The 12,641-nt window shown below is 43.6% G+C and overlaps 1 protein-coding gene and 1 pseudogene across 1 annotated transcript; one reads left to right on the top strand and one right to left on the bottom strand.

Annotated features, from left to right (window-relative positions):
• The first annotated feature begins 331 nt into the window (after positions 1 to 331).
• Positions 332 to 2,542, top strand: LOC121578656 (UPF0739 protein C1orf74 homolog). The gene is made up of 2 exons (XM_041893029.2): positions 332 to 1,156; positions 1,449 to 2,542. The coding sequence occupies exon 2, from the start codon at positions 1,458 to 1,460 to the stop codon at positions 2,253 to 2,255; it is 798 nt and encodes a 265-aa protein (XP_041748963.1). The 5' UTR covers positions 332 to 1,156; positions 1,449 to 1,457; the 3' UTR covers positions 2,256 to 2,542.
• Positions 2,543 to 5,132: 2,590 nt separating this feature from the next.
• LOC121578466 lies at positions 5,133 to 8,413 on the bottom strand (annotated as a pseudogene).
• Positions 8,414 to 12,641: the final 4,228 nt, after the last annotated feature.

The following is a 12,641-nucleotide window of genomic DNA, read 5'->3' as shown; positions in this document are numbered from 1 at the left end:
GTGGTCTGGTGCTGGGACTGGCCAATGGGATCTGGATTGGTGCTGGGACTGGATCTGCAGAGGGGAGGAAGGACAATCTCAGGAGCAAGCAGGCACACAAGGGTGCCCTAGACCCAGGGGTCAGTGATGGCACTCCCCTGTGGTCCGCTTGCTCTGGGTGAAGGACTGATGTTTGGTCCTCCACTTCGCCCTCTTGTGTTGGTGGATGTTTCCTGATTCTGGGCTGGTGCCAGTTCTTTTGACTAGTGGGGAGACAACCATGAACAGCCATCCATGAGATGTCTTTCTGTTTGTTTGTGATGCCGTGGTGATTGACATATAACCATACCTGTTGCAGGTCCACGGCTTAGCTGGCTCTCTGGTGTGCGATTGTGTCCTTGGAGCGGATGTGGGCCATGATGTCCTTGTACTTCCAGGAAGCCAGCCCAGCCGTGGGCAGACCTAACCTGAAAGCAAAATCTCTCCATGTCTTGAACACTGGTGGGGGGTCCCAGCAATAGGGCACAGTGTGGTCGATGGTGCTGAGTCCGAGGGTTCTGAGAATGGCGGTGGCAAAATACAGTTCAAAGTAGCTGGCTTTCCTGTCTGTCTTGAGGATGTTGGTGACGAAGTTGGATAGTCCCTGTGCCCTAATGATATTAAGATGATGATCTTTGGCAAAGGGAGTGGGATGCTAGTAGTAAGGGGAGGCAATTGTATTGCGTGCACCAGTTAGTAAAGAAAGAGGTGGGGAGTATGGGATGTAGGAGAGAGGAAGTTGTGTGGAGTAGACTACGGTTTGGGCACACAGGTTTGAATGTCACGTTGTGGATGATAGGGAGACATGAAACAGGTCTGTGTGATGGGTGTTTAGTGGAGGAAACGGTGGAATGTGTTGATATTTTGTGAACAGTATGATGTAGATAGGGAAAGATTGTGTTAAAGGGTTAGAGAGGCTGGACGGGGTTGGGGTTTGCGCCGTGTAGTGGGGGGAGGGAAGTGGTGTCTAGGGCTCTATATCACTTTCTTAGCTGAACATGAATAATAAAGAGAATTTAATGTAGGTAAGCCGTGACTGGCCTCACACTCCAGTACAGTAGGTGGCGATGCATGCACCTTAAAAGTTGGCTGCGATCTGCCAACCCAATCCCGAAATAGAAGAGCGCAACGACCAGAAGTAAGCATGCTTTGAAGGTGCCGGTAGATTGATACATAGATTAACTTTAGGAACAAATGTGCTGTAGCCTACTAATTAATTAGTCAAAGTAAATTATATGTGGTAAGGAACTGCAAGGTATGAGCATGGTTCCAGTTTAGCCATGCATTACTAGGTTAGCTATTATGCTAGCTGGCTACTGTAGTTCCTCCGGCATGCTCGTTTTAGGTGCTAAACTCGTACTAACGCACACCACAGCATAAGAGTTTCATTCATCAACATGTAATGTTCCCACATGTTCAAATTCCCCTAGGAGCAATCCATGGCTTCTTCAGACGTCTTTGTTGCTGCTGCTCGCAAATGTCTACGGGTTGGAAAGAAAGTCTTCTCCGCCACTGTGAGTCTGAACCTGGCTGCTCAGGTCCTGGCTGTGGACTTGGGCCTGAAGCCCGCTCTGCTATATGACAGTAATACAGCATCTGCAGAGCAGGTCCAACAGTATCTAAACTCTCTGCAGGCTGCACAACTTGTGTCCAAATCTCTCCAGACAGTGGTCATCAGTGAGAATTCCTTGATTGTGAACCCATCCCTAACTATAGCAAACCTGGAGGAACTTCTCTTGAGGAGGACTGTGACTGTGGTGGATATATGTCACTCACTGGAGCAGCCTGCCGTCACTGAGCTACAGTGGGGAGCTATCAGGGACATGATTCAGGCATTACTTGCTCATATTAGACAGTTTGGGCAACATTCTGCGATGAGAAATGGCCCTCACCGAATCGAAAAGAGACATTGTGAGGCATGGAATCTGTGTACTCTCTTTGGGATTCTATTGGGCTACCCCTCCACATACTGGTTTGACCAGAGCAGGAGCTTTGAGAACTGCCTAGCTATGTCTCCGCTGGTGGTGACCAAGGCTGTGGCGTCCTGGCAGGGTGGTGTTGCGGGTCACAGGTGTTGCCTGTATTCCTTCAGCACCCCAGAGGTGCTGCAGGCAGAGACTCTGTCAGTGATGGCTAGCTGGACTACACAACTTCAGGAACGATTTAAGCAGCAGACTGTCTTCTCTGGACTCAGTGTGACCAGATCAACTGTCACCTTACCTTCTGTGGCTCTATGATTATAATGGCACTTTGTGGATGGATATTGTAGGAAAAAAATTCAGTGACACTATTTGTATTTTGGATATTGTCTGTAAAACAATTGATAAGCAAACATTGAAGGACTTGTTCATGTTTACAAATGTAAAACTGATTTACATAAGATGTTTTATTAATTTAAAATGTAAATCCCCTCATTTGGTAAATGCATTTGTGAGGGAAGTTTACACCAATGACTACATCAAGCATGTGGCTACAAACTTGTTGGATGCATTGTAGTTTGTTTTGGTTGTGTTTGATTGTTTTTGCCCAATAGGAACTGAATGGTGAATAATTAATATTGTGTCATTTTGGGGTCACTTTTATTGTAAATAAGAATAGAGGTTTCTGAACACTCCTCCATGAATGTGTATGCTACCATGATTAGGAATAATCATGAGTGAATCGTTACTGATGAGTGAGAAATGAAGAGGCACAAAGATCATGATCTTTATTCCTGATTTTGGGGGTATAATATGATCATTATTCATGATTATCTGTAATCATGGTAGAATCCACATTAGTGTTTACAATAAAAGTGACTCCAAAATTACAATACATTATTCGCCATTCAGTTCCAATTGGGCAAAACAATCTGACACACAACCAAAACAAACTGCATATGCATCCAACAAGTTTGTAGAGTCACAAGCTTGATGTAGTCATTGTGTGCTAGGAAGTACTTATTACTTTTTCAAATGGGTGGACTAGTTGCATTAAATGCTTTCATTTCTAAACAATAAAACATATGTATGAAAATACCCTCAAATAAAAGGCGACATTCTATGCTGTCGGCTCATATGAAACATTTGATATCAAATCCAAAATGCTGGAGAAAAGAGCCAAATACAGAGGAGTGTACAGTTGAAGTCAGAAGTTTACATACACTTAGGTTGGAGTCATTAAAACTCGTTTTTAAACCACTCCACAAATTTCTTGTTAACAAACTATAGTTTTGGCAAGTCGGTTAGGACATCTACTTTGTGCATGACAAGTAATTTTTCCAACAATTGTTTACAGACAGATTATTTCACTTATAATTCACTGTATCACAATTCCAGTGGGTCAGAAGTTTACATACACTAAGTTGACTGTGCCTTTAAACAGCTTGGAAAATTCCAGAAAATTATGGCATGGCTTTAGAAGCTTCTGATAGGCTAATTGACATCATTTGAGTCAATTGGAGGTGTACCTGTGGATGTATTTCAAGGCCTACCTTCAAACTCAGTGCCTCTTTGCTTGACATCATGGGAAAATCAAAAGAAATCAGCCAAGACCTCAGAATTGTTTTTGTATACTTCCACAAGTCTGGTTCCTCGTTGGGAGCAATTTTCAAACGCCTGAAGGTACCACGTTCATCTGTACAAACAATAGTACGTAAGTATAAACACCATGGGACCACGCAGCAGTCATACCGCTCAGGAAGGAGACGCGTTCTGTCTCCTAGAGATGAACGTACTTTGGTGCGAAAAGTGCAAATCAATCCCAGAACAACAGCAAAGAACCTTGTGAAGATGCTGGAGGAAACAGATACAAAAGTATCTATATCCACAGTAGAACGAGTCCTATATATCGACATAACCTGAAAGGCCGCTCAGCAAGGAAGAAGCCACTGCTCCAAAACCGCCATAAAAAAGCCAGACTACGGTTTGCAACTGCACATGGGGACAAAGATCGTACTTTTTGGAGAAATGTCCTCTGGTCTGATGAAACAAAAATAGAACTGTTTGGCCATAATGGCCATCGTTATGTTTGGAGGAAAAAGGGGGTTGCTTGCAAGCCGAAGAACACCATCCCAACCGTGAAGCACGGGGGTGGCAGCATCATTCTTTGGGGGTGCTTTGCTGCAGGAGGGACTGGTGCACTTCACAAAATAGATGGCATCATGAGGAAGGAAAATTATGTGGATATATTGAAGCAACATCTCAAGACATCAGTCAGGAAGTTAAAGCTTGGTCGCAAATGGACAATGACCCAAAGCATACTTCCAACGTTGTGGCAAAATGGCTTAAGGACAACAAAGTCAAGGTATTGGAGTGGCCATCACAAAGCCCTGACCTCAATCCTATAGAAAATGTGTGGGCAGAACTGAAAAAGCGTGTGCGAGCAAGGAGGCCTACAAACCTGACTCAGTTACACCAGCTCTGTCAGGAGGACTTATTGTGGGAAGCTTGTGGAAGGCTACCCAAAACATTTGACCCAAGTTAAACAATTGCTACCAAATATTAATTGAGTGTATGTAAACTTCTGACCCACTGGGAATGTGATGAAAGAAATAAAAGCTGAAATAAATCCTTCTCTCTACTATTATTCTGACATTTCACATTCTTAAAATAAAGTGGTGATCCTAACTGACCTAAGACAGGGAATTTGTACTAGGATTAAATGTCAGGAATTGTGAAAAACTGACTTTAAATGTATTTGGCTAAGGTGCATGTAAACTTCCGACTTCAACTGTATATACTAGTTAGCTAAAATGATGGATAGGCTGAAGGCGTCCGCATGCTTCGGTAGAGTTTGTGCATAGACTGACGTGTTTGTTTGTTTAGGACTTCGGTTCGTTTTTTGGGGGAATATTCGGGCACACATTTTTTTCTAGAGGCAAGCTGAAGTTCGGTGCTGAAGTCTACGCCCCTTCGTCAGTGATTGGTCAACAGTAGGGATTCTTCAATAAAGTCTGTTGCCAGATGACTCGTTTTCATGCACATTTTTTCATTGAATAATACTGCACCAAACATCTTAGATGTAAAATTGTGCGATTAATATCTCTTGGGCAAAACGTCAAAATTAATGACAGATTTCTAGACTGATCTTACATTAATTCTGACTATTTTGAGGAAGTGTATACTGGCTACGTCTCAAAATGGACAAACAGTACTATTGCCGCTTTTTTCTTATTTTTTCAAGCGAAGGTCTTAAAGGTGTATGCGAGCACACTCAGCTAGGTGCCAGCCGATCTGAACCATGCTGACACCCTAAGTGGAAAGTAGAATAGTAACCATTAATTCCTATGGATGACTGTTACTTCAAAGGAGGATCAATATGGCGGGTGCTAACATCAGCATAGCACCCTGTCAGCCATAAAGCATATCCGCCATTACTAGTGGGGTTTCCCATAGACTTCATTGAAACAAGTTTCCATCACTCCAGCTCAACGTCCTGAGGCTGATTGCATTGCTGCCTGGATGACCGAGAGGTAGAATAGTAGAGCCCATTGAGTAGTTCAGTTGTCAGAGACCGTGTCCTAGTAAGGCCATCCGTCTGTCTCTGGTCAGTGGGGCTGAATGACAGACAGTACCTCCCCACAACGAGCACTGACTTTGAACTCTGTCAGGTGGTCGGCACTGGTAGGCCCAATGTTCAAGATGGCCACTGGGATCTTCTGGTCAGCTGCTGCCAGTAGAAATCTGTACCCAGAATACACCTAGAAAAAACAAGGATATAACAGTTAGACTACACAGATGTCTTGTAGATACATCTTCAAGTTCTCAAAGACAGAAATAGTCAAACTGCAACACACAGTTGACTACTGAAAACAACTACATTTTCCATTTTAGAGGTATGGTCTATAGACTCTAGCAATATATAATAAAACCTTATTTATGCCCACCTGCAAAGAAGATCCCGCAACTAGGACCGCATCAGACTCCACCAGTCTCTCATGTACAAACTGTACTGTCCCTCGGTTCACTGTGTCCCCAAAGAATGTCACGTCTTGCTTCAGTATGCCCCCACAGTCCTTACAGGGAGGCACTCTGAAGTGGAGGACCTGTTCGTCCTCAATGAAAACATCCCCGTCGGGAGCTACACCACCAGCCAGGTGCTACCCACCCAGGGTTCAGTCCTGCGAAACGCTTCTGGAGCTCTTCTCTAGCAGACATCGCACCACAGCCCAGACATAACACCCTGGGAGGGACACAGACAGACGGATGGACACACAGGTAAAAAGCTCAGTGTTGCTCTGAGCCAATGTCCTTGAACAAGAAGTCTATATAGTGTGGTGTGTCCATCCGTCTGTCATTCACTCCTCTCCTACCTGTGAGCGCAGCCGGGTAGTTCAGTCAGTCCTTGGTGCCCTGCCTTGGAATGAAGCGCGTCCACATTCTGCGTAACCAGCCAGTGTACCTTCCCCTGTTTCTCCCACTGCTGCAGGGCCAAGTGAGCAGAGTTTGACTGATGAGAGGAGAACTGTGGCCAGCCCACATACAGTGAGGGAAAAAAAGTATTTGATCCCCTGCTGATTTTGTAAGTTTGCCCACTGACAAAGAAATGATCAGTCTATCATTTTAATGGCAGGTTTATTTGAACAGTGAGAGACAGAATAACAACAAAAACATCCAGAAATACGCATGTCAAAAATGTAAATAAATTGATTTGCATTTTAATGAGGGAAATAAGTATTTGACCCCCTCTCAATCAGAAAGATTTCTGGCTCCCAGGTGTCTTTTATACAGGTAACGAGCTGAGATTAGAGCACACTCTTAAAGGGAGTGCTCCTAATCTCAACTTGTTACCTGTATAAAAGACACCTGTCCACAGAAGCAATCAATCAATCAGATTCCAAACTCTCCACCATGGCCAAGACCAAAGAGCTCTCCAAGGATGTCAGGGACAAGATTGTAGACCTACATAAGGCTGGAATGGGCTACAAGACCATCGCCAAGCAGCTTGGTGAGAAGGTGATAACAGTTGGTGCGATTATTCGCAAATGGAAGAAACACAAAATAACTGTCAATCTCCCTCGGCCTGGGGCTCCATGCAAGATCTCACCTCGTGGAGTTGCAATGAACATGAGAATGGTGAGGAATCAGCCCAGAACTACACGGGAGGATCTTGTCAATGATCTCAAGGCAGCTGGGACCATAGTCACCAAGAAAACAATTGGTAACACACTACGCCGTGAAGGACTGAAATCCTGCAGCGCCCGCAAGGTCCCCCTGCTCAAGAAAGCGCATATACAGGCCCGTCTGAAGTTTGCCAATGAACATCTGAATGATTCAGAGGAGAACTGGGTGAAAGTGTTGTGGTCAGATGAGACCAAAATCGAGCTCTTTTGCATCAACTCAACTCGCCGTGTTTGGAGGAGGAGGAATGCTGCCTATGACCCCAAGAACACCATCCCCACCATCAAACATGGAGCTGGAAACATTATGCTTTGGGGTGTTTTTTCTGCTAAGGGGACAGGACAACTTCACCGCATCAAAGGGACGATGGACGGGGCCATGTACCGTCAAATCTTGGGTGAGAACCTCCTTCCCTCAGCCAGGGCATTGAAAATGGGTCTTGGATGGGTATTCCAGCATGACAATGACCCAAAACACACGGCCAAGGCAACAAAGGAGTGGCTCAAGAAGAAGCACATTAAGGTCCTGTAGTTGCCTAGCCAGTCTCCAGACCTTAATCCCATAGAAAATCTGTGGAGGGAGCTGAAAGTTCAAGTTGCCAAACGTCAGCCTCGAAACCTTAATGACTTAGAGAAGATCTGCAAAGAGGAGTGGGACAGAATCCCTCCTGAGATGTGTGCAAACCTGGTGGCCAACTACAAGAAACGTCTGACCTCTGTGATTGCCAACAAGGGTTTTGCCACCAAGTACTAAGTAATGTTTTGCAGAGGGGTCAAAAACGTATTTCCCTCATTCAAATGCAAATCAATTTATAACATTTTTGACATGCGTTTTTCTGGATTTTTTTGTTGTTATTCTGTCTCTCACTGTTCAAATAAACCTACCATTAAAATTATAGACTGATCATGTCTTTGTCAGTGGGCAAACATACAAAATCACAGGGGATCAAATACTTTTTTCCCTCACTGTAGTTCCTAGCCCAGTAGCGCTGACGGGACTTGGCGTTGCGTATATACTCTGTGTGCTGCATAGGTCGCCTGTCTGCGAGCATAGAGACCCACCCCATCTGAGCGGTAGTCTGGGATGCCAGACTCTGTGGAGAGCCCGGCTCCAGTGATGACGAAGAGGCGTGTGGCGCGTGAAAAGAAGGCCTGTAGCCGCTCCAGGGCGTGGGCATCGATTGTGCTGCTGGCGGGCACGAAGCTCTGGACGCCCGCGGGAACAGATGATGTTGCCCGCCTCCCAGGGGCCACACCACACAGTGCCAGGTGTCTCCACGGCAACCGCAACCGCATCTGCATTCACAGTACATAGTAAGATTGATGCTTTTTGAGTATGTTGCATGTTTCAAAAAACATACACCTTTCAAAAAAAGGAACCTGTTGGGATCAAGTGTTTCAGTGGGTAAGTAACTCCATAGGGAGGGAATGTCTAAAGAACAAATGTTACTCAATCTCATCTGGTCTATGTGAATTAAGGAACACATGACAGGCGTAATCATGCCTTATCACAAGTTTCAGTCACATCTCATTATAAATACAATAATTATAACTCCAAAGTTCCTAACTTGGCTTTATCAGACTCAGTAATTGTTCAGTTTGTCTATTACAGTATTCGACTGTAAACATACGAAACACTTTGGTCAAGGCTGATTTGTTTTGTTTACAAGATCTGGCTTGTCATTGAACTCCTGTCATTAGCTGGGAACCCCTCCAATTTGATGAGATTTTCGTGAAGGTTAAGTGGAGGAATACCGATAAGAACCATACAACCACAACAGGCATAAAGTACACATTGAAAGGAGCTAATACAATTCAGCGTCATGTAACGTACCTTATAATGACACGAGGTACACGTTTGATTTTAGAAACAGCCGATAATGTAGCAACCAACTCTTACAAAAGAGCACGGCAACGGTCGCTATGCACGCTGGGACTTGTAGTCCAGTAGACAGTATACTGAACTAATGAACTACACATTATCAAAGGTTTGAAAAGTTGCATATTGCAAAAAAAAATATTAAACATTCAGGTGGGTTTGGAAGTAAGAAACAATTATTTGGCTACATGTTGGCAAGCCACTGGTTATGTCCTCCATGACAGGTCAATGCAAAACATTAGCCTGATATTAACCCATTCATAAATGCTAACTACCTTTATCGCCTATTGACGATAGTATCTTCTGGACAGGGGCGTTTTGTTAAGAGCCCCGACGCACGTGCTGAACGTTAAAACGCATCGCTTGCTGTACGGCATTGGAAACATTAGGAACATATCTTTCATAGCAGAAAAACATTGTTAAATTACTACACACCTTCAGTGACGATTTTAGCATGTAAATATTAGTGGGGCAAACTAAAAAATGTTTTTTTTTTAGATGCATACCAGCAAAGCCATTACACAACACTAAACAATACATTAATTGCACTATAATGGTGACAAACAGTGCCCACAAACTGTTAGGGCCTACATAAAGCTGTCCCAACAGCAGAGCTTTCCTTTCAGCGCCATGGAGTGAATCCTACCGCCGCTACACCTGGCTATCAGCGGAGCCTTGTCTGGCAGCGAAACAGTTAATTCAGACACATTTACTGCCTTTAAAAAAAATAAGCTGATATGGCTGACTTGCTTAAACAAATGTGGTTCCTACTGACAATTGAGATGTACAAACTATGGCATAAGGGGACGATGAGCAGATAAGAGGCAATCTATAATTTCGATTAAGATGTTAATGAGCGAGCTAGGACAGACGTAGTCAATATAACTATTTGTTCAGCACTTTTGAAATGTACAGCGACAGAATTCAGAACATGGGCCGTTCGTACAGTGTTCTCCCTGTACATCAAGTCAGAACCATAGGATAAATAAAGGGGACATATAAGCAGACAATGAAAGCTCTTACAATATTCAATGATTACATTTCTCTAAAAAAGGCTATAGGCTACATGTGGACCACCAAGTCAGAACAGTAGGCCAAGTTTTGCTAGCACAGACTGGAATATGTTCCGTAATTCTTCCGATGGTATTGAGGAGTACACCACATCAGTCACTGGCTTCATCAATAAGTGCATCAATCACGTTGTCCCCACAGTGACCGTACATACATACCCCAACCAGAAGCCATGGATTACAGGCAACATCTGCACTGAGCAAAACGGTAGAGCTGCCGCTTTCAAGGAGCGGGACTCTAACCCGGACGCTTATAAGAAATCCCGCTACGCCCTCCGACGAACCATCAAACAGGCAAAGTGTCAATACAGGACTAAGATTGAATCGTACTACACCGGCTCCGACGCTCGTCGGATGTGGCAGGGCTTGCAAACTATTACAGACTACAAAGGGAAGCACAGCCGCGAGTTGCCCAGTGACACGAGCGTACCAGATGAGCTAAATTACTTCTATGCTCGCTTCGAGCCAAGCAACACTGAAGCATGCATGAGAGCATCAGCTGTTCTGGACGACTGTGTGATCACGCTCTCCGTAGCCGATGTGAGTAAGACCTTTAAACAGGTCAACATTCACAAGGCCGCAGGGCCAGACGGATTACCAGGACGTGTACTCCGAGCACGCGCAGACCAACTGGCAAGTGTCTTTACTGACATTTTCAACCTGTCCCTGACTGAGTCTATAATACCAACATGTTTCAAGCAGACCACCATAGTCCCTGTGCCCAAGAACACTAAGGTAACCTGTCTAAATGAATACCGACCCGTAGCACTCACGTCTGTAGCCATGAAGTGCTTTGAAAGGCTGGTCATGGCTCACATCAACACCATTATCCCAGGAACCCTAGACACCCTCCAATTTGCATACTGCCCCAACAGATCCACAGATGATGCAATCTCTATTGCACTCCACACTGCCCTTTCCCACCTGGACAAAAGGAACACCTACACTACCGTTCAAAAGTTTGGGGTCACTTAGAAATGTCCTTGTTTTCGAAAGAAAAGCAATTTTTTTGTCCATTAAAATATCAAATTGATCAGAAATACAGTGTAGACATTGTTAATGTTGTAAATGGCTATTGTAGCTGGAAACGGCTGATTTTTTATGGAATACCTAAATAGGCATACAGAGGCCCATTATCAGCAACCATCAGTCCTGTGTTCCAATGGCACGTTGTGTTTGCTAATCCAAGTTTATCATTTTAAAAGGCTAATTGATCATTAGAAAACCCTTTTGCAATTATGTTAGCACAGCTGAAAATGGTTGTGCTGATTAAAGAAGCAATAAAACTGGCCTTCTTTAGACTAGTTGAGTATCTGGAGCATCAGCAATTGTGGGTTCGATTACAGGCTCAAAATGGCCAGAAACAAATAACTTTCTTCTGAAACTCGTCAGTCTATTCTTGTTCTGAGAAATGAAGGCTATTCCATGCGAGAAATTGCCAAGAAACTGAAGATCATTGACAAAAAAAGAAAAATTAAATCAATTTTAATCCCACTTTGTAACGCAACAAAATGTGGAAAAAGTCAAGGGGTGTGAATACTTTCTGAAGGCACTATTTTATTAAATAATGTAAAAAACGGCACAATATGATGTAATTCACAGCATACAGTAAAAAGAAAATGCCATTACAACATAGTCAAGTCAAACATAAATCAAACACAGCTGCCTTGCCATGCCATTCTTTCTTTGTCCAACCAATTTTCACCAAGATTAGGATAATACATTCAAAAGCTGCAATTGAAGAATTTCCTTAAATCTTCCTCTATTTTGAATAATTATGTTCATATTTTATACTATAAAAACAACCAGCGGAGAATGACATGTCAAAAATATGGACAGGTGTAGTGTCTCATCAGAAGTCCTTGTGCTCCTCTATATACAGTGGGGAAAAAAAGTATTTAGTCAGCCACCAATTGTGCAAGTTCTCCCACTTAAAAAGATGAGAGAGGCCTGTAATTTTCATCATAGGTACACGTCAACTATGACAGACAAATTGAGGAAAAAAAATCCAGAAAATCACATTGTAGGATTTTTAATGAATTTATTTGCAAATTATGGTGGAAAATAAGTATTTGGTCACCTACAAACAAGCAAGATTTCTGGCTCTCACAGACCTGTAACTTCTTCTTTAAGAGGCTCCTCTGTCCTCCAATCGTTACCTGTATTAATGGCACCTGTTTGAACTTGTTATCAGTATAAAAGACACCTGTCCACAACCTCAAACAGTCACACTCCAAACTCCACTATGGCCAAGACCAAAGACTGTCAAAGGACACCAGAAACAAAATTGTAGACCTGCACCAGGCTGGGAAGACTGAATATCCAATAGGTAAGCAGCTTGGTTTGAAGAAATCAACTGTGGGAGCAATTATTAGGAAATGGAAGACATACAAGACCACTGATAATCTCCCTCGATCTGGGGCTCCACGCAAGATCTCACCCCGTGGGGTCAAAATGATCACAAGAACGGTGAGCAAAAATCCCAAAACCACACCGGGGGACCTAGTGAATGACCTGCAGAGAGCTGGGACCAAAGTAACAAAGCCTACCATCAGTAACACACTACGCCGCCAGG

The sequence above is a fragment of the Coregonus clupeaformis genome, chromosome 12 (genome assembly GCF_020615455.1).
Source record: "Coregonus clupeaformis isolate EN_2021a chromosome 12, ASM2061545v1, whole genome shotgun sequence".
NCBI lineage: Eukaryota > Metazoa > Chordata > Actinopteri > Salmoniformes > Salmonidae > Coregonus > Coregonus clupeaformis.
Note: the sequence above shows the minus strand (reverse complement) of the source record. Positions and strands in the feature narration are given on the sequence as shown.

Bases quoted from the DNA above. Each gene is read 5' to 3' on its own strand.
- LOC121578656 (XM_041893029.2), top strand. From the start codon at position 1,458: ATGGCTTCTTCAGACGTCTTTGTTGCTGCTGCTCGCAAATGTCTACGG.